Source organism: Bufo bufo, chromosome 1, assembly GCF_905171765.1.
Source record: "Bufo bufo chromosome 1, aBufBuf1.1, whole genome shotgun sequence".
NCBI lineage: Eukaryota > Metazoa > Chordata > Amphibia > Anura > Bufonidae > Bufo > Bufo bufo.
Window position 1 is genome coordinate 242,200,300 of NC_053389.1, and position 25,190 is coordinate 242,225,489.

General features: G+C 45.7%; 1 protein-coding gene across 1 annotated transcript in view; it reads left to right on the forward strand.

Moving 5' to 3' along the window:
• LOC121005327 (aldo-keto reductase family 1 member C1-like) overlaps positions 1–23,502 on the forward strand; it is a 69,140-nt gene extending 45,638 nt beyond the window's left edge. Inside the window, exons 4-9 of the mRNA XM_040437991.1 lie at positions 5,438–5,515; positions 5,638–5,760; positions 6,104–6,213; positions 15,836–16,001; positions 18,366–18,448; positions 23,394–23,502. Coding sequence (XP_040293925.1) covers positions 5,438–5,515; positions 5,638–5,760; positions 6,104–6,213; positions 15,836–16,001; positions 18,366–18,448; positions 23,394–23,436 — 603 coding nt within the window. The 3' untranslated portion in view covers positions 23,437–23,502. The remainder of the gene's footprint in view (positions 1–5,437; positions 5,516–5,637; positions 5,761–6,103; positions 6,214–15,835; positions 16,002–18,365; positions 18,449–23,393) is intronic.
• The last annotated feature ends 1,688 nt before the right edge of the window (positions 23,503–25,190 follow it).

Sequence of the window (25,190 nt, forward strand, 5' to 3'; positions counted from 1 at the left end):
ATACTGCCCTGGCATTTTCCAGGGGCCCTAATGTCTGTTAAGTAGGTAAATGACCTGTGAAATCCGAAAGGTGCTCTTTGGAATGTGGGCCCCTTTGCCCACCTAGGCTGCAAAAAAGTGTCACACATCTGGTATCTCCGTACTCAGGAGAAGGTGGGGAATGTGTTTTGGGGTGTCATTTTACATATACCCATGCTGGGTGAGAGAAATATCTTGGCAAAAGACAACTTTTCCCATTTTTTTTATACAAAGTTGGCATTTGACCAAGATATTTATCTCACCCAGCATGGGTATATGTAAAATGACACCCCAAAACATATTCCCCAACTTCTGCTGAATACGGAGATACCACATGTGTGACACTTTTTTGTAGCCTAGGTGGGCAAAGGTGCCCAAATTCCTTTTAGGAGGGCATTTTTAGACATTTGGATACCAGACTTCTTCTCACGCTTTGGGGCCCCTAAAATGCCAGGGCAGTATAAATACCCCACATGTGACCCCATTTTGGAAAGAAGACACCCCAAGGTTTTCAATGAGGGGCATGGCGAGTTCATTGAAAAAAAAAATTTTGGCACAAGTTAGCGGAAATAGATTTTTTTGATTTTGTTCTCACAAAGTCTCCCTTTCCGCTAACTTGGGACAAAAATTTCAATCTTTCATGGACTCAATATGCCCCTCAGCGAATACCTTGGGGTGTCTTCTTTCCAAAATGGTGTTATTTGTGGGGTGTTTGTACTGCCCTGGCATTTGAGGGTCTCCGCAATCATTACATGTATGCCCAGCATTAGGAGTTTCTGCTATTCTCCTTATATTGAGCATACGGGTAATGAGATTTTTTTTTTCCGTTCAGCCTCTGGGCTGAAAGAAAAAAATGAACGGCACAGATTTCTTCATTCGCATCGATCAATGTGGATGAAAAAATCTCTGCCAAAAAAAGAAAAAGGAGGGGAAAGGCGTCTGCCAGGACATAGGAGCTCCGCCCAACATCCATACCCACTTCAGCTCGTATGCCCTGGCAAACCAGATTTCTCCATTCACATCAATCGATGTGGATGAATAAATCATTGCCGGGATTTTTTTTTTTATATATACAAAGTGTTTGCCAAAGTATATGAACACCGCCACCTCCTCAGCTCATATGCCTCGGCAAACGTATCTTTTACTGCAGAGGAGAAATCTCGTCTTGCAGCGCCGCATACACCGACTTGCGTGTAATCTGACAGCAGCGCAATGCTTCTGTCCGAATGCACATCAGTGCTGCAGCTAGTCGATCGGTTGGTCCACCTGAAAGGTAAAAAAAACAAAACAAAAAAGAAAAAACCAGGCCGCAAAGCAATAACTTTATTAACTGTTGAACAGAACATAGAAACTTTTTTTTAAACTTTTTTAACTGAACATTTAACTTTTTTACTGCCCGGTATTTTTTTTTTTGTTTAGTTTTTTTTACCTTTATAGAACAAACCTCTCCTTCCCCATGGGACAATGTGCAAAGCGCAAATCGCCCAAAGATGTGGCGAAGTACGTTATGCACTTTATCCCAGGTAAAAGGAGAGGTTTGCAGCAGCTGTGAGTGAATGGGCCCTAATAGCCCTGTGTGCCTGTCCTGGTGAGATGTGATCCCTATGCTAGGTGTACCTGTGTGTGGTACTTCCGGAAACACTCTCCATAGCATAGGGCAGGGTGGTCAGCACAGTCAGGACAGAAATAGCGGGTGTCACGCCTTATTCCACTCCTGCTACAGACACAACATCTTTTTCGGGGTGACGGTTGGGTTGAGGTACCAGGAACGACACTGGGGAAATGTCGCTCGTGTAGACGGCTAACTACACTGGTGGATGGGGCCACGGAACCTCCTGGGTAAAGGAGGTTCTCGATGATCTCTTCCTGGAATTTGAGGAAGGATCCTGTTCTCCCAGCCTTACTGTAGAGAACAAAACTATTGTAGAGCGCCAATTGAATTAAATATACAGACACCTTCTTATACCAGCGTCTGGTTCTGCGGGAAACTAAATACGGAGACAACATCTGGTCATTGAAGTCCACCCCTCCCATGAGCGCATTATAGTCGTGGACACAGAGGGGCTTTTCAATGACACGGGTTGCTCGCTCAATTTGGATTGTCGTGTCTGCGTGAATGGAGGAGAGCATGTAAACGTCACGCTTGTCTCTCCATTTCACCGCGAGCAGTTCTTCGTTACACAAGGCAGCCCTCTGCCCCCTTGCAAGACGGGTGGTTACAAGCCGTTGGGGGAAGCCCACGCGACTAGTTCGCGCGGTGCCACAGGCGCAAATCCGTTCTAGAAACAAATGCCTAAAGAGGGCCACACTTGTGTAGAAATTGTCCACATAAAGATGGTACCCCTTGCCGAATAAGGGTGACACCAAGTCCCAGACTGTCTTCCCACTGCTCCCCAGGTAGTCAGGGCAACCGACCGGCTCCAGGGTCTGATCTTTTCCCTCATAGATCCGAAATTTGTGGGTATAGCCTGTGGCCCTTTCACAGAGCTTATACAATTTGTCCCCATACCGGGCACGCTTGCTTGGGATGTATTGTTTGAAGCCAAGGCGCCCGGTAAAATGTATTAGGGACTCGTCTACGCAGATGTTTTGCTCAGGGGTATACAAATCTGCAAATTTCAGGTTGAAATGGTCTATGAGGGGCCGAATTTTGTGGAGCCGGTCAAAAGCAGGGTGGCCTCTGGGACGGGAGGTGGTATTGTCGCTAAAATGCAGAAAACGTAGGATGGTCTCAAATCGTGTCCTGGACATAGCAGCAGAGAACATGGGCATGTGATGAATTGGGTGCGTTGACCAATATGACCGCAATTCATGCTTTTTTGTCAGGCCCATGTTGAGGAGAAGGCCCAAAAAAATTTTAAGTTCGGAAACTTGGACTGGTTTCCACCGGAAAGGCTGGGCATAATAGCTTCCCGGGTTAGCGGTTATAAATTGTGTGGCATACTGGTTGGTCTCTGCCACGACTAAGTCCAAGAGCTCCGCAGTCAAGAACAGCTCAAAAAATCCCAGGGCCGAACCGATTTGAGCCGTCTCAACCCGAACTCCAGACTGGGCGGTGAAAGGGGGAACTACTGGTGCGGCTGAAGTTGGTGACTGCCAATCAGGATTTGCCAGCACCTCAGGGACTCTAGGGGCTCTACGGGCCCGTCTTTGCGGTGGCTGCGACGGGGTAACTATTGCACGTGCCACCGTACCAGCTTCAACTGCCCTTCTGGTGCTCGCTACTTCACCATGTTGTACGGCAGTGCTGGTACTAGGTCCAGGAAGGGCTGCGCTGCTGGTGTATGCCTCACCACGTGATCCGGCAGCGACAGCCCCACTCTGCTGCTCTTGAAGCGGATCCTGCGTAACCTGTGGTCTAGCGACATGGGGCCGGGTACGCCTGGTGCTGCCAGGGACCTCCACCTCCTCGTCCGAACTTTGGGTCAGAGAGCCACTGCTTTCCACAGGTTCATATTCTGACCCGCTAGATTCGTCAGATGAGGGTTCCCACTCCTCATCCGACTGGGTCAGAATCCTGTAGGCCTCTTCAGAAGAATACCCCCTGTTTGACATTTTGGACTACTAAATTTAGGGGTATTCCCTGAGACTACCCAAGAAAAAAAGCAAACCTGTCTTACAAAGGGGAGGCTAGCGAAGTACCGGAGGCTGCTGCGGTTGATAAAAAATATCAAAACTGATTTTTTTATCGCCGCAGTGCGTGTAAAATGAATGTGCAGTGATCAAAAAATATATATTTTTTGTCACTGCGGTGGGGCGGGCGTGGGTGAACGCACGTGTGGGCGACCGATCAGGCCTGATCGGGCAAACACTGCGTTTTGGGTGGAGGGCGAGCTAAGGTGACACTAATACTATTATAGATCTGACCGTGATCAGTTTTGATCACTTACAGATACTATAAAAGTACAAATGCTGATTAGCGATACGCTAAACAGCGAATAAAAGTGACTGCGGTGCGGTGGGGTGGGCGCTAACTGACGCTAACTACCTAACCAAGGGGCCTAAACTATCCCTAAAACCTAACAGCCAATACCAGTGAAAAAAAAAAAGTGACAGTTTACACTGATCACTTTTTTTCCTTTCACTAGTGATTGACAGGGGCGATCAAAGGGTTAATTGGGGTGCAGGTGGGTGATCTGGGGCTAAGGTGTAGTGTTGGTGCTACTCACAGTTCAGTCTGCTCCTGTGCTGGATCCAACCGACGAAAAGGACCAGCACAGGAGCAGACAAGCCATATAACAGATCATATTTACTAATATGATCTGTTATATGACTTTGGATTGGATTTTTTGAAAATCGCCAGCCTGCCAGCCAATGATCGTTGCTGGCAGGCTGGTGACGAAATACTTCTTTTAATTTTGCCGGCCCGCGATGCGCATGCGCGGGCCGGCTTTGAGCGAAATCTCGCGTCTCGCGAGATGACGCGTATATGCGTGACTCTGCGCAGCGCTGCCACCTCCGGAACGCAATCCTGCGTTAGGCGGTCCGGAGGTGGTTAATATCCTCCTGTAAATACCAAGCAGTTAGGGTAAACGGCTTCATGATCGTTGATGTTTCAGCTATCTCCATGAAATTTATCATGAACTTTTTCCAGGTTTTATACAGCTTCTTTCCGGCTATTTCTTTTTTACCCGTTGCTTCCAGCCACTCTAAATGAAGCATGCGACGCAGACGTCTTAGAAGTTCACCCTTGGTTCTAACCAGTTGGACAACAAACATCTTTTGGCCTCAAGGACTATCCTATGCCCCATTGCTGTGAGACCCCTGCTCTGCCCACTTCCCCCCTCATTTGACTCCTCCTGCTGTCCTGCATGTAGTATTGCCATTTGGATATCCAGTTCCTCCTTAAAATTACTCCCGTCACGTAGAATCAAACCCACCATCTTCCAATACTCCACTAATTTTGTGCAACTCCACAACCCATGCAAAAGGTTGGTTTAAGGTGTAGAGCACCTAGGACAGGTCACTATCCTATTAGGCTTTGTACTAGTCACTGGCATATCAAATCCATATAGGGCATGATGTATAATTTTAAAGTGGGTTTCTCTCATCGTCTCGTTTACCACTGCCTTGTGTAAGGCTGCTAATACCAGTTCTCGCAATTGGATAAACCTCAACTAGATCTAATTTGTTCCCCCATCTCCCAAACAATCCCTGAGAGATAGAGTCCTCCCAAAGGTACCGCAAACTGCCGTATAAGTGTGAAATGGATTGTCTGTTACTAGAAGTAATGAGTGAATCAAATTTATTTCGGTTCCACTCACCCGTCATGTTGATAGCTAGACTTTTACAATAATGCTTGATCTGCAGATCGCTTACTACTTTTGAATGCAGATCTGGATGTGAATAGAGTAGAAGACTTGGTGTATTGTAGTTTAGTAACTTTGCAAATACTTTGTAAAATCTTTTTCTCCTCCAGCCTGGAGATGACCCCTTTCCCAAGGATGAAAATGGAAAACTGATTTTTAATAACACAGATATCCGGGATACATGGAAGGTAAATTCTAAGGACAGGATTGTCTGAGGTTTGGTGGGGGACTCTTATTCCTCGCCCACCATGCGGAATAAAATTCTCACTTTTGGCTGGGGCATGTCTCTAATTGGTTAAACAATTTCTAGGCTATGGAAGCGTGCAAAGATGCTGGGCTCGCCCGATCCATCGGTGTTTCTAATTTTAATCGCAGCCAATTGGAACTGATTCTCAACATGCCAGAACTCAAGTACAAACCTGTCTGCAACCAGGTAAATATGTTATCATTAAAGATAAATATCTTAGTTCTAAAAGGTGGTTCCAGGATTAGAAAAGCATAGCTGTTTTCCTCCAGAAACAGTGACCCACCTGTTCACAGGTTGTGTGTGGTATTGCAGCTCAACCCCATTTACTTCAGTGGAGCTGAACCCATGGAGAGGTGCGGAGCAGCCATGATTAGCTAATCTTCACTTAACAGTCTATATACAAAACAACATATGTTTAGGAGTAATTTCTCTTTAAATAATTGCACATCATCCACACGTTCTATCCAGTAACGATACATTATGTCTATATAAGTGTTATATACAGTAATGACCCATTATATGTCTATAGGTGGAATGTCACATATTCCTCAATCAAAGTAAATTACTGGAGTTCTGCAAATCTCGCGACATTGTGCTGGTTGGATACAGTGTACTGGGGTCCAGCAGAGTAGAGAACTGGTAAGAACAGGGATATTGATTTACTGTAAGTGTGAGTTTGATAGATGATAATAGTGGATATAATGGAACCTGGGGCCCTGTAAATGAAATAAGACACTTGGCTAAGCGCAGTAGGAGGTGTGATAATAATGGATTTCTTGTTGAATATAATCACTATAACACTCCAGAAATACACTAATGAGGCTACTTTCACACTTGCGGCAGAGTGATCCGGCAAGCGGTTCCGTTGCCGGAACTGCCTGCCAGTTCCGTCAAAATGTATGCCAAATGATGGCATTTGTACGACTGATCAGGATCCTGATCCGTTTTACAAATTCCTTGAAATGCCGGATCCGTATTTCTCCTATGTACAAGAATATAACTACTATAATACTTCTCCTATGTACAAGAATATAACTACTATAATACTGCCCCCTATGTCCAAGAATATAACTACTATAATATTGTCTCCTATGTACAAGAATATAACTACTATAATATTGTCTCCTATGTATAAGAATATAACTACTATAATACTGCTCCTATGTACAAGAATATAACTACTATAATACTGCTCCTATGTACAAGAATATAACTACTATAATATTGTCTCCTATGTACAAGAATATAACTACTATAATACTGCCCCCTATGTCCAAGAATATAACTACTATAATACTGTCTCCTATGTACAAGAATATAACTACTATAATACTGTCTCCTATGTAGAAGAATATAACTACTACAATACTGCCTCCAATGTAGAAGAATATACTGTAACTACTACAATACTGCCTCCTATGTACAAGAATATAACTACTACAATACTGCCTCCTATGTAGAAGAATATAACTACTATAATATTGTCTCCTATGTACAAGTATATAACTACTATAATACTGTCGCCTATGTACAAGAATATAACTACTATAATATTGTCTCCTATCTATAAGAATATAACTACTATAATATTGTCTCCTATCTATAAGAATATAACTACTATAATATTGTCTCCTATCTATAACAATATAACTACTATAATATTGTCTCCTATGTATAAGAATATAACTACTATAATACTGCTCCTATGTACAAGAATATAACTACTATAATACTGCTCCTATGTACAAGAATATAACTACTATAATACTGCTCCTATGTACAAGAATATAACTACTATAATACTGCTCCTATGTACAAGAATATAACTACTATAATATTGTCTCCTATGTACAAGAATATAACTACTATAATATTGTCTCCTATGTATAAGAATATAACTACTATAATACTGCTCCTATGTACAAGAATATAACTACTATAATACTGCTCCTATGTACAAGAATATAACTACTATAATATTGTCTCCTATGTACAAGAATATAACTACTATAATACTGCCCCCTATGTCCAAGAATATAACTACTATAATACTGTCTTCAATGTAGAAGAAAATAACTACTATAATACTGCCCCCTATGTCCAAGAATATAACTACTATAATACTGTCTCCTATGTAGAAGAAAATAACTACTATAATACTGCCCCCTATGTCCAAGAATATAACTACTATAATATTGTCTCCTATGTACAAGAATATAACTACTATAATACTGCCCCCTATGTCCAAGAATATAACTACTATAATACTGTCTCCTATGTACAAGAATATAACTACTATAATACTGCTCCTATGTACAAGAATATAACTACTATAATATTGTCTCCTATGTACAAGAATATAACTACTATAATATTGTCTCCTATGTATAAGAATATAACTACTATAATACTGCTCCTATGTACAAGAATATAACTACTATAATACTGCTCCTATGTACAAGAATATAACTACTATAATATTGTCTCCTATGTACAAGAATATAACTACTATAATACTGCCCCCTATGTCCAAGAATATAACTACTATAATACTGTCTCCTATGTAGAAGAAAATAACTACTATAATACTGCCCCCTATGTCCAAGAATATAACTACTATAATACTGTCTCCTATGTAGAAGAAAATAACTACTATAATACTGCCCCCTATGTCCAAGAATATAACTACTATAATATTGTCTCCTATGTACAAGAATATAACTACTATAATACTGCCCCCTATGTCCAAGAATATAACTACTATAATACTGTCTCCTATGTAGAAGAATATAACTACTATAATACTGCCTCCTATGTACAAGAATATAACTACTATAATACTGCCTCCTATGTAGAAGAATATAACTACTACAATACTGCCTCCTATGTAGAAGAATATAACTACTATAATATTGTCTCCTATCTATAACAATATAACTACTATAATATTGTCTCCTATCTATAACAATATAACTACTATAATACTATCGCCACTCCTGAAGTTTTAGTAACTACTTGCATTCCCCATGTAATAACAATTCTGGAGCATCTATTCATTTGAATATGTTGTGTCATTCCTTTATTATTCCTGCTAGAAGTTCTGAATTACTAACAATTTACAGTGAAGGCCCTGCTGAGTATTACCAGTTAGGTGTGTGTCCCAGCGCAGTCTGACACTGGCAACCCTGATTGGATGGTATCAGACTGTGCAGTGACCCCCCCCCCCTTCCCCAACTGGTAACACCCAGCTGGACCTTCATCGCAAACTGCAAGCAATTCATTCATAATTTCTAGTAGAAATAATAAAGGAATAGCACAACATACAGACATAAGAATAGATGCTCTAGAATTGTTATTACAAGGGGGATTCAAGAAGTTAATAAAACGGACATGTCTGGAGAGGTGACAGGTCCGTGTTACCACTACTGAGCTCCCATATAACTAATTTTAGACGTATAATTCTATAGCGACTACAAACATGTCGTCAGTTTACACTGGTTCTGTACGCCCTGCCTCTGTATAGATTAAACATACGCAGAAGGTGGGTCGGTGATTTATAGCTTATCTGTGTGTGTATATAGTGTATGGAGTTACTATCCTGCCTTACCTAGGCCTCTAGCAGTACAACAAAGCTGCCATTAACTCACATTCTCAATCTAACACTACAGTATATAATAGCACCTGCTGCATTAAGCAATACATATGAGATAGCCGTCAGTCAAAAGCTCCTTCAGTCAACAATTATCTCTCTCAATCCCCCCATAAACATGCATTCCCCTCCTGCCTAAATCAGTGGCTTCAGTCCACATACAACATGTGTATTAGCAGCTTTATTGTCCATAATAACCATATTGGTAGCACTGAGTACCAACTATCAGTGCCCATATAACTCCCCTGGCATCATGGTTCATATAAGAGTACCAGCCATAGTGCTCATGTTATGGTACCATGAACAGTATCCATGTATACCTTTTGCAGCGAGCCCTGGAGCAGCCAGTGGGAGAGGTAATTGCCCCTAATAAGGCCTCATGCACACGGCCATTGCCCGGCTGTTCAGTGCAATTTTATTTCAAGACACGGAGGCTCATATTTGCTTAACTCTTTCTTTACTGAACATTTAGCAGCAAAGATAACTGAAGAAAAAAACATCATCAGGGTAACCATGACAATAACTCCACCCCCACAGCCCCTATATAAGGCGCATCACCACATGAACACTTCCTCTTTCTTTGCTGCTTCACAAAGATAAGTACACGATTTTTGTAGCTTGTGGCTGTATGTTAGTCGGTATAGTTTTATTACTTAAAATATTATTACTTAAAATATTGTAGTTTTAACCCCTTATAATGTAGGGTTCTCCGTTTATTAGTTGGGCTTATTTGTCTGCCCGTTTTTCACTTTTCTGTAGGATTCTTCCTCTTCTCTCTATATATTCCCCTGTGTGGTGGCTATCGCTACTTTTTTGTTATTTTATTCGTATTGGCCCTTATCGTGCCGCTTTAGCTCCTGTAGTGTTCCCGACGCTTTGGTCTCTTGTACCATACTGTATGGCGTTCGGCCATATTTCTCCCCCCCCACATCTCTGGTTCTTACCTTCTTGTTGCTTTTTCCCGGGCTGCACACGGTCGTAGTCTCGCGAGGTGCGAGATTCCCGGTCGCCGCCTTTACCTTGGTGATTCCTTGGCGCCGAAATCTCACGAGATTACGGACGTCATCGTTTTGGCGTCCGTTCATTGGACCTCACTCCTGGGAGGTGGAGACTTGCTGTTTCCACTCCCCCTCCGCTTCCCGGGCTTCTTCAGTGCGTTCCTGCTTCTGCTACTGACCGCATCTTTTCAGCTCTGCACTTTTACTGCACATCGGTATCTACTGTACCCTCCTGCGCCGCATATCTATTAACCGTTTATTACTGTTCGCCCTTCCGATTCCTTGCTGTCTGTTGGGGTGACTCACTCCTTCAGACTTAACCTCATCATGTCCTCTGTACCAGCTTCTCCGGCCCTTTCCACCCAGGACAGGCACACTACCCAGGTAGCCCTCTCTACTACTCACAGGGCTAATGAGGCCCCTACTCCTTTAGTGCAAACCTCTCAATTGCAGCAGTCTATATCTGATGCAATTGTCGCTGCAATGGGGACCATGTCAGCTTCCCTGACACAGACGATTTCTCAGGCCCTTAAGGCACAACCCATGTCTGATATACCCCCTCCTGCCTCCAGAACACTCCTGAATGATGGCTCTGGCCCATCCACTGACTGCGCGAATAAGTCGCGTAAGAGAGCTAACCCGCGCCCGGCAGAAAGGGTGCGATCATGGAAAACCGCCCGGGCATTACCGGATCCGGTATCTGAATCAGACGCAGAGTCTGTTGAGGAGGCAGGTGAGAATTGGTCCGCTCACTCTGGGGATGAACTAGCTGATATTGCAGTTGACACTGCCTTAGATGACCCGTCTCTGACAACGGGTGTCATTACTGAGCCGCTTGAAGACGTCAAGGACGCAATCATAGACCCCATGGGGGATCCTCTATTTAATCCCGACCAATTACACCATCCACGGTCCTCGGAGTGGCTTCCGGCCACCCATGTGACTCAATATCTTGAGGCTAGGATCCGCACGCCTCTTTCCAAGGAGGCTCGCAGCAAGCTGCGCGCGGAATGCCCCCGTCCACTAATCCCTAACAGGATATGTGAAACTCCCACCGTGGATCCTAAAGTGGTCCAATTCTTGGCTAAAACCGGTTTTAATCCACGTAAGGGGCTTGATTCTGCGCTTAAGGCGTGTCAAGATAAACTTCTTGATGTTACCGGCCCACTGGCAAAAATCTTCGATTTAGCCGAGGCCGCTAGGGTAGCTGGCACGCAGGTCGACCCAGAGGATCTCAGCGGCTGGGCCCAAAGGGCTATATGTTTAGTGGGCAATGTTAACACCTCCATTGCCATCGAGAGAAGAAAGGCCATCTTGATGAAGATAGAGCCCAAGTTAGCTAATTTATCTTTATCCGAGTCTGGCAAGGAGGCGCAGGGCCTCCTTTTTGGAGATCCCTTTATAAAGGAATTGGGGAAATATGTTGGGGCTTTTACGGCCCTTGATAAGGCGCAGAGCTCTATGCGCCGCGTGTTCCAGCATCGTTTTTCTTCCAGGGCCGGCAGTCTCAGGGGCCGACTGTCCGGCCGCCCCAATTTTCAGCCCAGAGGTACGGGCAGAGGCTCCTTTCACTATCGTCAGTCCCTTCAGGACCCCAAGTACCAGCCAACCTTCTTCCCGTCTCGTGGAGGTTCCTTCCGTTCCAGAGGATTCCGAGGCGCTCCAGGATCCAGACGCCCATATGGTAAGCCATCTCTGTGTGTCTTATCCGATTTCACTGCAGGTTGGGGGAAGACTCCGCTTCTTTTCCCATGCGTGGTCAAAGATCACCTCAGACCAGTGGGTCCTCTCCACAGTCCAGGGATTTACCATCGAGCTGGTATCTACACCGAGAAACCTTCCTCCCATTCCGAGGGTTTCTTGTTCAATCCAGATGCAGACACTCTTAGATACAGAACTTGCATCCCTCTTTCAGAAGGAGGCAATAGAGTTATCCCCCGATCCTCATTCGGGAATACTGAGCAGCATATTCCTGGTGCAGAAGAAAGGAGGCCAATTCCGTCCGGTCATAAACCTCAAAAACCTGAATGTCTTCGTTCGTTACAGACATTTCAAGATGGAGGGCATCCATCTGTTAAGGGATATGCTTCAACCAGGAGACTGGTTCGTCAAATTAGATCTAAAAGACGCATACCTCACAGTCCCAGTGGCACCCACATCCCGGGGTCTTCTTCAGTTCCTTTGGAGGGACCACATCTGGCGTTTTACCTGCCTTCCATTTGGTCTATCGTCCGCCCCATGGTGTTTTACGAAACTCATGAAACCGGCGGTGGCTTGGCTCAGAGGAAGGGGAATTCGTCTGATCATTTATTTGGACGACATCCTGATTATGGCTCGGGATCCGCCCCTTTTGCTTGGTCATCTGAAGTTGACCCAAGACCTTCTTCAGGGCTTAGGATTCATTCTCAACCTGGAGAAGTCTTGCCTCTTGCCGGCCACTTCGATAGAGTTCCTAGGTTTCACCATAGATTCTGGGAGTCAGACGCTCAGTTTACCTGCGTCCAAAGTCAAAGCGATCCGCAAAGAGATCCGCCATTCTCTTTCTCTCCCGCAGGTGTCTCTCCGTCAGCTAGCTCGCCTGATAGGGCTTCTAACTTCTTCCATACAGGCGATTTTTCCTGCCCCCCTCCACTATCGAGCCCTTCAGAGGCTCAAAATTGCCCACCTCAGGGCGGGAGCTTCGTTCTCGGACACTCTGACCTTAGACTTGGAGACCAGACACGAACTGGTGTGGTGGATACACAATTTATCTGTGTGGAATGGCCGTGCCATTTTCGGTCCCAGTCCCGACCTGGTCATCGAGTCGGATGCCAGCCTCATGGGATGGGGGGCCCATTGTCAGGGGGTATCCACAGGAGGAGCATGGTCTCCGGACGAATCACATCTACATATCAACGCTCTCGAGCTTCTAGCGGGATCTTTTGCGATCCGCAGCTTTGCGCACGGTTCGGCTCGGGCGTGTGTTCGTTTACGGATGGACAATGTCTCAGCTGTCCGGTATGTAAACTGCCTTGGAGGGACGCGTTCCAGGGTCCTGTCTTCTCTTGCCAAGGATTTTTGGGAATTTTGCCTGTCCAGAGGACTGTCAGTTGTGGCCGAATACCTTCCGGGGTTACACAACACACTGGCCGACTGGAGTTCTCGGTGTCTTCCAGATTCCAGCGACTGGAAGTTGGATTCGGGGGTTTTCCGAGATATTGTATCTCTCTGGGGCCCGTTGTCCATCGATTTATTCGCGTCGCGTTTGAACGCTCAACTCCCCAGGTTCTTCAGTTGGCGTCCGGACCCAGACGCCGAAGCGGTAGATGCTTTCCTCCAGCCCTGGGGCGGGTCTCTACTTTACGCCTTCCCTCCGTTCGCACTCATACCTCGAGTGCTCGCCCAGGTGTGTCACCAGCAGGCCCAGCTGGTTTTGATAGTTCCTTACTGGAGAACACAGTCTTGGTTTCCCCAGCTTCTTTGCCTTCTTTCGGAGGAACCTCGGCTCTTGCCATCTTGCCCACTCCTCCTGCTCGACCCTTACGGTCGTCCGCACCCTCTACTTCTGGACGGTACACTCCATCTTCTCGCTTGTCGAATTTCAGGGGTTCCTGGGACTCCTCCAGCTTTTCGGCGGCAACTAGACGCCTATTGGAGTCTGCATGGGCCCCAGGCACTAGACGAGCCTATCACGCCGCATGGGACGTCTGGAGTCGTTGGTGCAATTCTCGGGACGTGGATCCCGTACTTGCCTCTGTAACGGATATTCTTAATTTCCTCACATCTCTGTTTGAGGCGGGGAAGGCTTACCGCACTCTTAATGTGTACCGGTCTGCTATTTCTTCCAGGCATGCGGGTTTTGACGGTGTTCCCGCCGGCCAACATTCTTTGGTGTGCAGGTTGTTGCGTGGTTGTCGTTTAGCACGACCTCCTCGGCCTCGCTTCTCTTCCACCTGGGACGTGGCGACAGTTCTCAGGTTTTTGGAGGGTTGGCCTTCCAACTCTATGTTGTCTCTCCGCCAGCTCTCGGCCAAGTTGGTGACCCTTTTGTGTTTAATTTCTTGTAAACGGGTCTCTGACGTCCGGGCTCTGGATATTGATGCTCGATATTTTACGCCGGAAGGAGTTTTGTTTAATATCTCTCGGCGCACTAAGACGGGTATTAAGTCTGTTGCTTATCCGTCCTTTCCTTCTTCTCTTCAGTTATGTCCGGTGGCTTGTCTCCGGGAGTACGAGTCTCGCACTTTGGCTTCTCGCACTGGGAATGATCCTCAGCTTTTCATTTCCTTCCGCCGTCCGTTTGCGCCGGTGTCGAGCGTCACGCTGTCCCGTTGGGTTAAATGGGTCCTATCCCTATCTGGTATCGATACGTCCATCTTTACCGCACATTCGGTGCGCGGAGCAGCGGCTACCTCTATGTCTGTGGCTGGTGCTCGTTTGGAGGATGTATTGCGTTTGGCAGATTGGTCCCGAGTAGCTACCTTTCGGGAATTCTATTTTAGGCCTGTTCCTCACGTTTTTTCCTCAGTGATCGCTCAGCTTTAAACTAGCAAATATGAGCCTCCGTGTCTTGAAATAAAATTGAGGATTTTACTAAGTCATGACGTAAAGTCATGATTTTATGAAAGACACGGAGGCGAGTATTTCCCACCCTTGGTTTTATGCCCACCCATCTGGTCTGTGGGGTCTCATGACCTTTTGGAATGTTATTTATTTGTATTTATTTATTTATTGTATGCCTTATTGGTTTTCACAGGGAATGAGTCCGAGTATGGTGTTACCACACTCGGATAGTAAGTATCCATATTACCATGATGTCTTATCTTTTTCTTCAGGTTGATCGCCTCCTGCCAGCTACTCCCAGGTGTTCACCTGGCTGCAATCCGCTGTTGTTCACAGTCGAAGTTCGGGCTGTTTGTTGACCGTTCCAAGTTCAAGGTTCTCGTCAGTTGAAGTCCACAAAGAAAGAGGAAGTGTTCATGTGGTGATGCGCCTTATATAGGGGCTGTGGGGGTGGAGTTATTGTCATGGTTACCCTGATGATGTTTTTTTCTTCAGTTATCTTTGCTGCTAAATGTTCAGTAAAGAAAGAGTTAAGCAAATACTCGCCTCCGTGTCTTTCATAAAATCATGACTTTACGTCATGACTTAGTAAAATCCTCAATTTGCGGTCCCCTTGCAGCAGTGTGTTCAGTGCTGGTTACAGCAGTTCAGTCTGATGACTTTACCTTAGTAGGGTTTGAGTAGTTCTCCCTGGAGAATCTGTAACAGGACAGGAGCTCTGCCATGTGCTTCCTCTTCCTTCTGTTCTGACAGGAACCTACACTCTTGGCAGGAAGCAGAACCAGCCCACTCCTACCAAGCGGGGGGGGGGGGGGATAGTGGGATTAGCCCTGTTCCTTGCCAACCTATGCCATCCATTCCTTCCTTTATACAGGTTTGGGGTGCTACACATGCATATGACAGCGTCATTTATAGGGCTCATGTAATGTCATATAATATATGTCATACCTGTATACACTGGTAAAAAATAACAATGTATGAATACAAAAAGAAAAACTGAAAATGTGTTTCAAACATTCAGAATTGTAGTAAAAAGTGATACATTATAATAGTTTATGTTTTCCTTTGAAAGGATTGATCAGAATTCTCCCAAAGTGCTTGAAGACCCTGTTTTAAACAAAGTTGCTGAGAAACTTAACCACAGCCCGGCGCAGGTGGCCATGCGATATCTGCTACAGAAGGGAGTGGTGGTCCTTGCCAAAAGCTTCAGCCCTGAGAGGATCAAACAGAACTTCCAGGTAAATAAGAACTTCCAATAATGGGGACATTTTAAGCTGCTTTCCACTATGCTTTACACTGGAAGCTCTTAGGGACAGGGCCCTTTCTCTTTAAGGCTACATGCACACGACCGTGGTGTGTTTTGCGGTCCGCAAATCACGGATCCGCAAAACACGGATGGTGTCCGTGTGAGTTCCACAATTTGCGGAACGGCATGGACAGCCTTTAATATAACTGCCTACTCTTGTCCGCTAAGCGTGGACAAGAAAAGGACATGTTATATTTTTTTTGCGGGGCCACGGAATGGAGCAACAGATGCTGACAGCACACGGAGTGCTGTCCGCATCTTTTGCGGCCCCATTGTAGTGAATGGGTCCGCATCCGAGCCACCAAAACTGCGGCTCAGATAAGGACCAAAACAACGGTCGTGTGCATGAGGCCTAATGCTTCATGCACATGGCTACATTACTGTATCCTCACCGAGAAACCACAACTTAGACACCTCCTGCGAACAGTCAAAAGTAGAGATGGCCAGTTTGCAGTGTTCGCCAGCGAACACATGCGATCTGCCATCTTAACTGACAAGTCCTGCGAGGCACAGGTAAGTCCTTAACTGTGCGCGAGCCGGTCTGAAACGAAATGCAGTTCCGAGAACAGCCTCCGGGGGCCGTTCTTGCAACAGCCTGCTCCTGGAGACCGCATTTCATTTCAGACCGGCTCGCACACAGGCACAGGTAAGGACTTACCTGTGCCTCGCCGGACTTGTCAGTTAAGATGGCAGATCGCATGTGTTCACGGGCGAACACCGCGAACTGGCCATCACTGGTCAAAAGTCCATTTGCCCTCGATTCATTGTACATAGCATCTCACCGAGAAGAGAATGTCCACTGCAGCTTCTCCTAAAAAAGAAGTAAATGCTAACCTAATCTAATGACGTTATCAGCCAGGGTATTTGGGGAACGTGTGGCTGTATGGGTTGCAGCGGACCCTAATTAAACTCAGACCACACTGTAGGCCTGCATTGCTAATGGCTGTGTGGTATTGCAGATTCTGCGCCGCCATTAACAATGCAGACAGACTAAACGACTGCGCCATCACTGTGCTGTGTGGTCGTACCCTTAGGACGGGCATACACAATAGATTAATCACAGCCAAACATTAAATTTGCCAGGATGTAAAGTGCGGGTTCGGCAGTCTAATCTATCCTTATGTACATTTTTGCAGCAAAAAAACTTTACAGGAGTGCCATGATACTTTTCAAAATGTTGCAACACTAACATATTCACATGGCATACAACTTGCCAGTAGCATCGCTGAACTTGAGGGTATAAAATCATAGCAGTTACAGTCTCTTAAAAGGCATATCAAGCTTGGCGGTTTTACTCAGTGTCACAGTCCTTGTCACTAATACAGTCCATATATACACTTGTGCTAGTGCCAAATAGGACCTTCCTGATCCCGGAGCGATATCCAGGCCTTTGGGCCTCATGAAACATGGGGTCTCCTCTCTACATACAGACTATAAAAGTTGCCCAGGGCATTACACCTCCCACTGCTCCAGTGTCCTAGGAGCGGGCACACCGGCGAATTGGCTGCTCTTTTGCTAGGAGGTACGACTTCTTTAGGATGTGGCTATGCAGCGACATGTGTCGTGCTAAATTGCCTCTAATGAGTGTCTGTGGGTTCGCAATGCCACATCATAGACCTCAATGCAAGATGTGTCTTTCCTGTGACTTTTCTGCATTTGGTGGTGTTTTTACAGCTAAATCAGAGCTCCACAACAGTTGTGTGACAGCACACCACAGACAAGTCACATACATTTTTTGGTTGTGTGACTTTTCTGAGATTTGGGTAGTAGCACCACTCTTTTTTTCAGGGACCAGCACTTTCCTTCAAGGTGGGTCCTCACCTCCTCCTTACAGTGGCCAGATGATCATCTAATGTCTATGAGGGCCTCCTGATGCAAATGTTGGGTGAAAGAATAATCGGACTGTTGGATATCAATGTGCAAAAACCTTTTATTTTCATCTGGCAGCAGCTTAAAGGGGTTGTGCAAGCGGTATATACTGATGACCTATCCTCAGAATAGGTCATCAATGTCTGATCTCCGGGGGTCCTCAGCCGGTCATCTCAGAAGTGCAGTGTACTTGCTCCATTCAGGTATGCTGAACTGCATGTGTGTGCGTGTTCAGCTGTCCGATATCTAATGTGCATGTGGTGATTTTTTTTTTTGTCAATTTGTGACTTTTTTTCCTTTATTACAAAGATGTTACTTTCTAAATGATTCGGCATGTTTAGGGGGCCACCGTGATATCTGCAAATAACATTAAAAACTTCTTTCAGCTCAAAAGAATATCAGATTTTTTTCCCCTTTTTCTACAAAGGTTTTTGACTTTGAATTAAGTGATGAAGACATGAAAGCTCTTGATGGAGTCAATAAAAATTTTCGCTACCTGTCTATCGATATGTAAGTGTTTTTTAACCCCTTAAAGGGACATTTCCATCAGAAAGAGTTACTTTTTTAAACTGAATATTCAGAGAAATCTATTTTTCCTATTTCATTTCATTCATTGCAGTACTACACCATTACGGATGAAATACAAAATGCTTTCTTTCTGTGGCAGTCAACACAAATGATAAGACTTCCTATATAGATAGGCAATCCATTGTCCGTTTACTTCTGCTGTGAGAGAAAGATGTTATGTAAAGATTAATCCTTATGATAACAGTAGATGTAGAATTGGGATAACAGTATGACAGCTCTATTGCTCTCTTAATAAGCCTAGATAAAGATGCCCACAGAAAAGCAGTGCATTGATTAGTGTAATGTCACTCATCCCCTTCCATCTCTGGTCAAAGTGAACGGTCTGACCGAGAAAGTCAGGTAAGACTGTCTGCTGTGCTGAAAGTAAAGACAAACAGGGGAGCACCCAGGAATTCTCTTTAGGGGGGGTCTGAAAGGCAAAAAAATGCGGCATGTGTAGTGCGCTGTGCTAATTGAATTTTTCAAAGCCCCCTTCATATTTAAAAATGCAGGGAAAGGGTGTAGTGTGTTGTGCTGATTCTTTTACTTGGCGATTGTAAAAGGCCTGCAGGAAAATAACAATGCGGTGCGCAAAGCGCGCCGCAAATTTTTTGGCCCCGCCCATTATTAAAAGCCCCTCCTACATATAATAGGCCACTCCCAACAAACACTGTACAGCTGACATTCTATAGTTGCGGCCTGTCTCTACACATCATACGGAGAGGGGAGGGTCTGTCCTGGCTGCACTGCCTGCTTATATAACAAGCTACAGCCAGGAAGCTCCTCCGCTCTCCTCCCTCCCCTGATCCTGCTCAAGGCCTGTGGTTCCCCCCACCATCTGCCACCCGCCCGTGGCCTGCTGCCCCCCTTGACCGTCCTCACCCAGCTCTGAATCCTCCTTCTGCAAATGGCAGGGGGAGGAGCCGGAGCATCTCCTCTCCTACATAGCACCACATACCTCTTACATCCAGTGATGTCACCTTTGTTGTAGACGTTCTCTTTCCTCATCTTCTCCATTCAGACCAGACCGCCATGATGATTTTTCAGCCATCTCCCATCTCTGCAGAGATTGACAAACAGACATTAGTTTCCCACATTTCCATCATCTTCACATCTTCTGAACACCCTTTCCTGCCACCCCCAATACTGTGCCCGCTGTGCCCCCAATACTATACTACAAAAACAGTACCCCTGGGAATACTACTACCACACAGATAGTGCCCCCCTCAACAATTATTGGCACACAGTGCTCTAAAAAAATAACTGCGCCCAGACACTAATAGTATAAAGATAATGTCCCCCAAAAATTATTGTGCTAAGCTGATACTGTGGCAGGGTGCCCCCCAAAGTAACAGGGCTCCCCAAAATAGAAATAATTCTCTGCCAGAGCACACTTAGTAGTAATAATGCCCCTATAGTGCCCATACTAGTAATCATGTTCCTCATAGCCCCCCAGTATTAGCAAAGCTCCGCATAATACCTCCTAGTACTAATAATTCTCCCTACAATATGACAGTACATGAAATACCCCCGCTTAGTGCCCGCTGTTGAGCTAATGTCCCCATAATGTATGCCAGTATAAAATACCCCTATATAGTGCCCCAGTAAATGCCCTCATAGTGCTCCTCTCCCCCTTCCCCATAGTGTCCCCCATAATATGCCAGTAAAAAATGCCCCTTCTAAGTGCCACCATATGCCCCAATAGATCTCCACTCCCCCATAGTGCCGCTCTCCCCTATAGTGCCTACCATAATGTGCCAGTAAAAAAATGCCCCCTTAGTGACACCAGATGCCATAATGCCCCCATAATGTGCCAATAAGAATAAAGGCCCCTTTAGAGCCCCCACTTCCCCTTAGTGCCCCCAAATAATGCCCCTATAGTGCAACCAGATGCCCCATAGTGCCATTCTCCCCTATAGTGCCCCCATAATATGTCAATAAAAAAAAAGCCCCTTTAGACCCCCCAGATGCCCCCATAGTGCTCCTCTCCCCCATGGTGCCGCCCCATAAAGTTCCACCATATGCCCCAATAGTGCTCCACTCCTCCATAGTGCCGCCCTCCCCTATAGTGCCTCCTATAATGTGCCAGTGAAAAATGCCCCCTTAGTGCCACCAGATGCCATAATGCCCCCATGTGCCAATAAGAAAAAAAGGCCCCTTTAGTACCCCCACTTCCCCATAGTGCCCCCAAATAATGCCCCTATAGTGCCACCAGATGCCCCATAGTGCCGTTCTCCCCTGTAGTGCCCCCCATAATGTGTAAAAAAAAAAGCCCCTTTAGAGCCCCCATAGTGCTCCTCTCCCCCATGGTGCCCCCCAAATAATGCCCCTATAGTGCCACCAGATGCCCCATAGTGCCGTTCTCCCCTATAGTGCCCCCCATAATGTGTAAAAAAAAAAAAAAAGCCCCTTTAGAGCCCCCATAGTGCTCCTCTCCCCCATGGTGCCCCCCAAATAATGCCCCTATAGTGCCACCAGATGCCCCCTTGTGCCGTTCTCCCATTAATGTGTAAAAAAAAGCCCCTTTAGAGCCCCCATAGTCCCCCCCCCATAATGTGCCAGTAAGAAGTGCCACCTAAAAAAAAAAAAAGAGTACCACCAGATGCCCCATAGTGCCGTTCTCCCCTTTAGTGCCCCCATAGTGCCAGCTCCCCCCCCCCCTCCAAAAAAAACAAAACAACAAAAATAAAATAAAAAATACACTGATACTTACCTCCATCAGCAGCGATGCGATGCAGGCTCTTCCGGCCTGTGTCCCTGCTGTGTGCTGCCCGGCTCAGGCGCGTGATGATGACGTCATCTCGCCTGAGCCGGCGTCTGATAGGCTGCAGGCATTAGTGCCTGCGGCCTATCAGAAGAACAGGGGAGGGACACGCCTCTCCCTCCCCTGCCGCAGCACAGCACAGGCATCTGTATCACTGTCCTAAGGACGGCGATACAGATGGATTAGATATGGAGATGAGCGCTTCCACAATGGAAGCGCTCATCTCCTAGTACTCCCACTGCCCCCCCACCACCGCCGCGGCCGCAATTACATCCAGGGCCGCGCCACCTGTGGTGATCGGCGGTGCGGCCCTGAAGGATGAAAAAAAAAATTTTTTTCGGTTGCTTGTTCTAGGGGGGGGTCCAGACCCGCTGGACCCCCCCTGTAGGTGCGCCACTGAAGACAAAGGAGTACGTTAAGAAGCACCAGCCTATAAGACACACCTAGAACAATAAGAAAAAAATATTTTTCATTAGATCTCAGATCAGACCAGCAATCAGACCCCCAAAGTTAATCAGACCTCAGCTTACAACCCCAATCAGACTCCCAATGTTAATAAGACCTCCAATCAGACCCACAGTCAGACCTTAACTCAGACCCCAATTTAAATGACCCCCATTGAGACCTCAGATGAGACCCCCATACCTCATATCAGCCCCCCCATGCCTCATACCAGCCCCCAACCATATATCAGACCCCAGCCTCATATCAGCCCCTAGCCATAAATCAATCAGCTCTCAGCCTCATTGCAGAAGCCCCCAGCCTCATTGCAGCAGCCCCTAGCCTCATTGCAGCAGCCCCTAGCCTCATTGCAGCAGCCCCCAGCCTCATTGCAGCAGCCCATAGCCTCATTGCAGCAGCCCCTAGTTTCATTGCAGCAGCCCCTAGTTTCATTGCAGCAGCCCCTACCCTTATTGCAGCAGCCCCTAGCCTCATTGCAGCAGCCCACAGCCTCACTGCAGCAGACCCCAGCCTCACTGCAGCAGACCCCAGTCTCAGATCAGAAAAAAAAAATCCACTTACCTCTCCTGCTCCGGACACCTCCGCTACTCTGCTCTAGCGCACTTCTGCCTCCTCCTCAGTCGGCTCTGCCGAGACTCGATGCACACAGCGTGAGGTCATAGAGCGCCCTCAGGCTGTGCGCAACCACAGCACAGCCAACAGCAGAGGACCAGGAAGCGGTGAGTACAGAGCCTTCACTGCTTCCTGGTCCTCTGGTACTAATAAGAGCTTGCATAATGGAAGCGCTCATTAGTATTCACCCCATAAGACGCAGGGGAGTGGGTCTTAGGGGGCGAAAAATACAGTATTAATTTTTATTTAAAAACATTTTATAGAATTTTTAACTTTGTCCCAGTTGGGAGGATTACTGATATACCTGTAATACACTGCAATACTTCTACAATGCAGTGTACAATGGCTGTTAGCATCAAACTGGCAGCCAACATATTAGGTCTACAAATATGGAATACCTGGTAGCCTTCAGCAGACCCCCAGTTAACATGGTGACCCATTCGCACCTTAGTTGCTATTGACTGTGACATCTAAGGTGCTAAACACCCCAGATCTCAGCCATTGTAAAAAGGTGTCAGCTGTATGCAACAGCTTATACCCACTGCTGATGGTGCCACCTAATCTCCTGAGTTGGCACCATCACTGTGCTTTACATGTACAGTGGGTTGTGCAAATTACCTGCCCATTGTACTGTAGATGCACAGTTCATTTTATTGCTTTATTATATTCACATATATATAGCGCTGACGTATTCCGCAGCACTTTACAGACATTAGCATCGGGCTGTCCCCAATGGGGATCACAGTCTAAGTTCCCTATCAGTATGTCTTTGGAGTGTGGGAGGAAACCGGAGTACACAGAGGAAAACCACGCAAACACGGGGAGAACATACAACTCCATGCAGACGTTGTCCTTGGTCCTATTTGAACCTAGGACCCCAGCTCTGCAAGGCACCAGTGCTAACCACTGAGCCACTGTGCACTGTGTTAATTTTCCACGATTTTAGAAAGAAATTATAAAAATATGTATTTTTAAAATAATTATTATAATTATTTAGTATTTTCTTTATTTTTATACATTCATTTAGTTTGTCTTTTTTTTGTATTTCAGCTGGAAAGAACACCCTAAGTATCCCTATAACGATGAGTATTAAGAACACTGAGCAATCACTCCGCATCCATCCTATAAAGCTTGATGTCTTAGTTCCCAAGTATGGCAGATACCTTCAGGGAATACACAATCAATCAGATTCCAACTGCTGTAGTGTCACACAGAATATGGTTTGGATTTGAAATGACCAGGAACATGGTGATATTCTTACTTACAGTAAGATATTCTAAGGCAGAGCTCAGATGATGCTAAATATTTCCACCGCTGATCTTGGCACAAATTCAGAGGGAATCCATGACGACTCCATGGCAAATTCTGTGAGTTTTCTATGTTCAAAGTACAACCGTTATTCTGTGTATTTCAATAAAAGATAACAAAGTAACACATTTCCTAGAGTATTGCGAGTCAATTTAATGGGGTTTGTGGCATCTTTTGAAAATTTCACTATCTCTCACAAAAAAAAAAGTAATTGTATTCCTGGTGAAAAAAGAAAAAGACACCACGGATACCATGGATATAACGAGTGTGGAAGAAAGGGGCTCTATGAAGAAGGACGAAAATAAAAAAAATTTAAAAAATTGAAGATAAAAGAAAAAGGATAACAGTCTTCTAATAAAGGAAGTTATCAGAAGTAGAATTAATAGGGTAAATCATGGATTTCCACAGGTTGTTCTGGGAGAGGTGAAACAAGCACTGATAAAAGGTGCCTGATAAAAGGGCAAATCTGCCTACAGTAAAAGTGAATTTAGGGTCTTAAAGAGGACCTTTCAGGGGTCCAGACTTTATAAACTAAGTACCTGGGTATGTGGAACATACAGCGGGGATCTAATAGCGCTTACTATTTCTTATGGGCGCGGCTCCGTTCGCCCGCTGTTGCCCCCGTTAGCAGATTTGTGCCTGTACCTGTGTAATAAGTAACTGGCTGACCTGTTACATGTGCACTTGGCAGCTGAAGACCTCTGTGTTGGTCCCATGTTCATATGTGCCTACATTGCTGAGAAAATGTAGTTTTATTATATGCAAATGAGCCTCTAGGAGCAACGGGGGCGTTGCCGTTACACCTAGAGGCTCATAACTTACGAGCCAAGCAGGCATGATGAAGTTTTCACTGCCTGGCCCTGTCAATCAAAGTGGTGAGGTCATGGCAGTTGCAGAGAGAGCAGAGGCTCTAGGAGTGTGAAATGGTGACCCAAACTGTTATATGTGTGAAAGGAAGGTGCCATTAACTGTTAATCCTTCCACAAGCTGCAAAGTCTATATCAGGCAGGGGCGTAGCTAAAGGCTCATGGGCCCTGGTGCAAGAGTTCAGCTTGGGCCCCCCTTCCCTCAGTGCTTTGTGGCCAGGGGCAGGGAAGCACATAGCCTTTATGCTGCCTGAGGCAAAAATTGAAATGGCATCACCGCATGCCAAATTCCTGACCTAACCAGGCTCGAAATGGCTGACAGGAGAAGAGGTGAATCCCCTGGTGGGCGCCTAGTTCCCCACCCTCTGCACAAGTGGCACAAGTGACAGTAGACTGCACTAGATATAGATAGGCAACATCCCAACCAGCTTATGCGTCCATATAAAAACTGGGTAGATTTATTTAACAAACTACCAAGTTTATTATTCTAGATACATCAGATGGCTGAGATGATTTGTATGTTCAGAGGCAGACCAGCCAGCATGCTCTTTCCCCAGGAATCCGTCTTCTCAAAGTCTCTACAGGGACCCCCAACAATTGGTCATCATGAAGCGTCTTGCTGCTTGCTGCCACTGTGTTAGCAGGTTATATTTGACATGTAGCTGTACAGTGG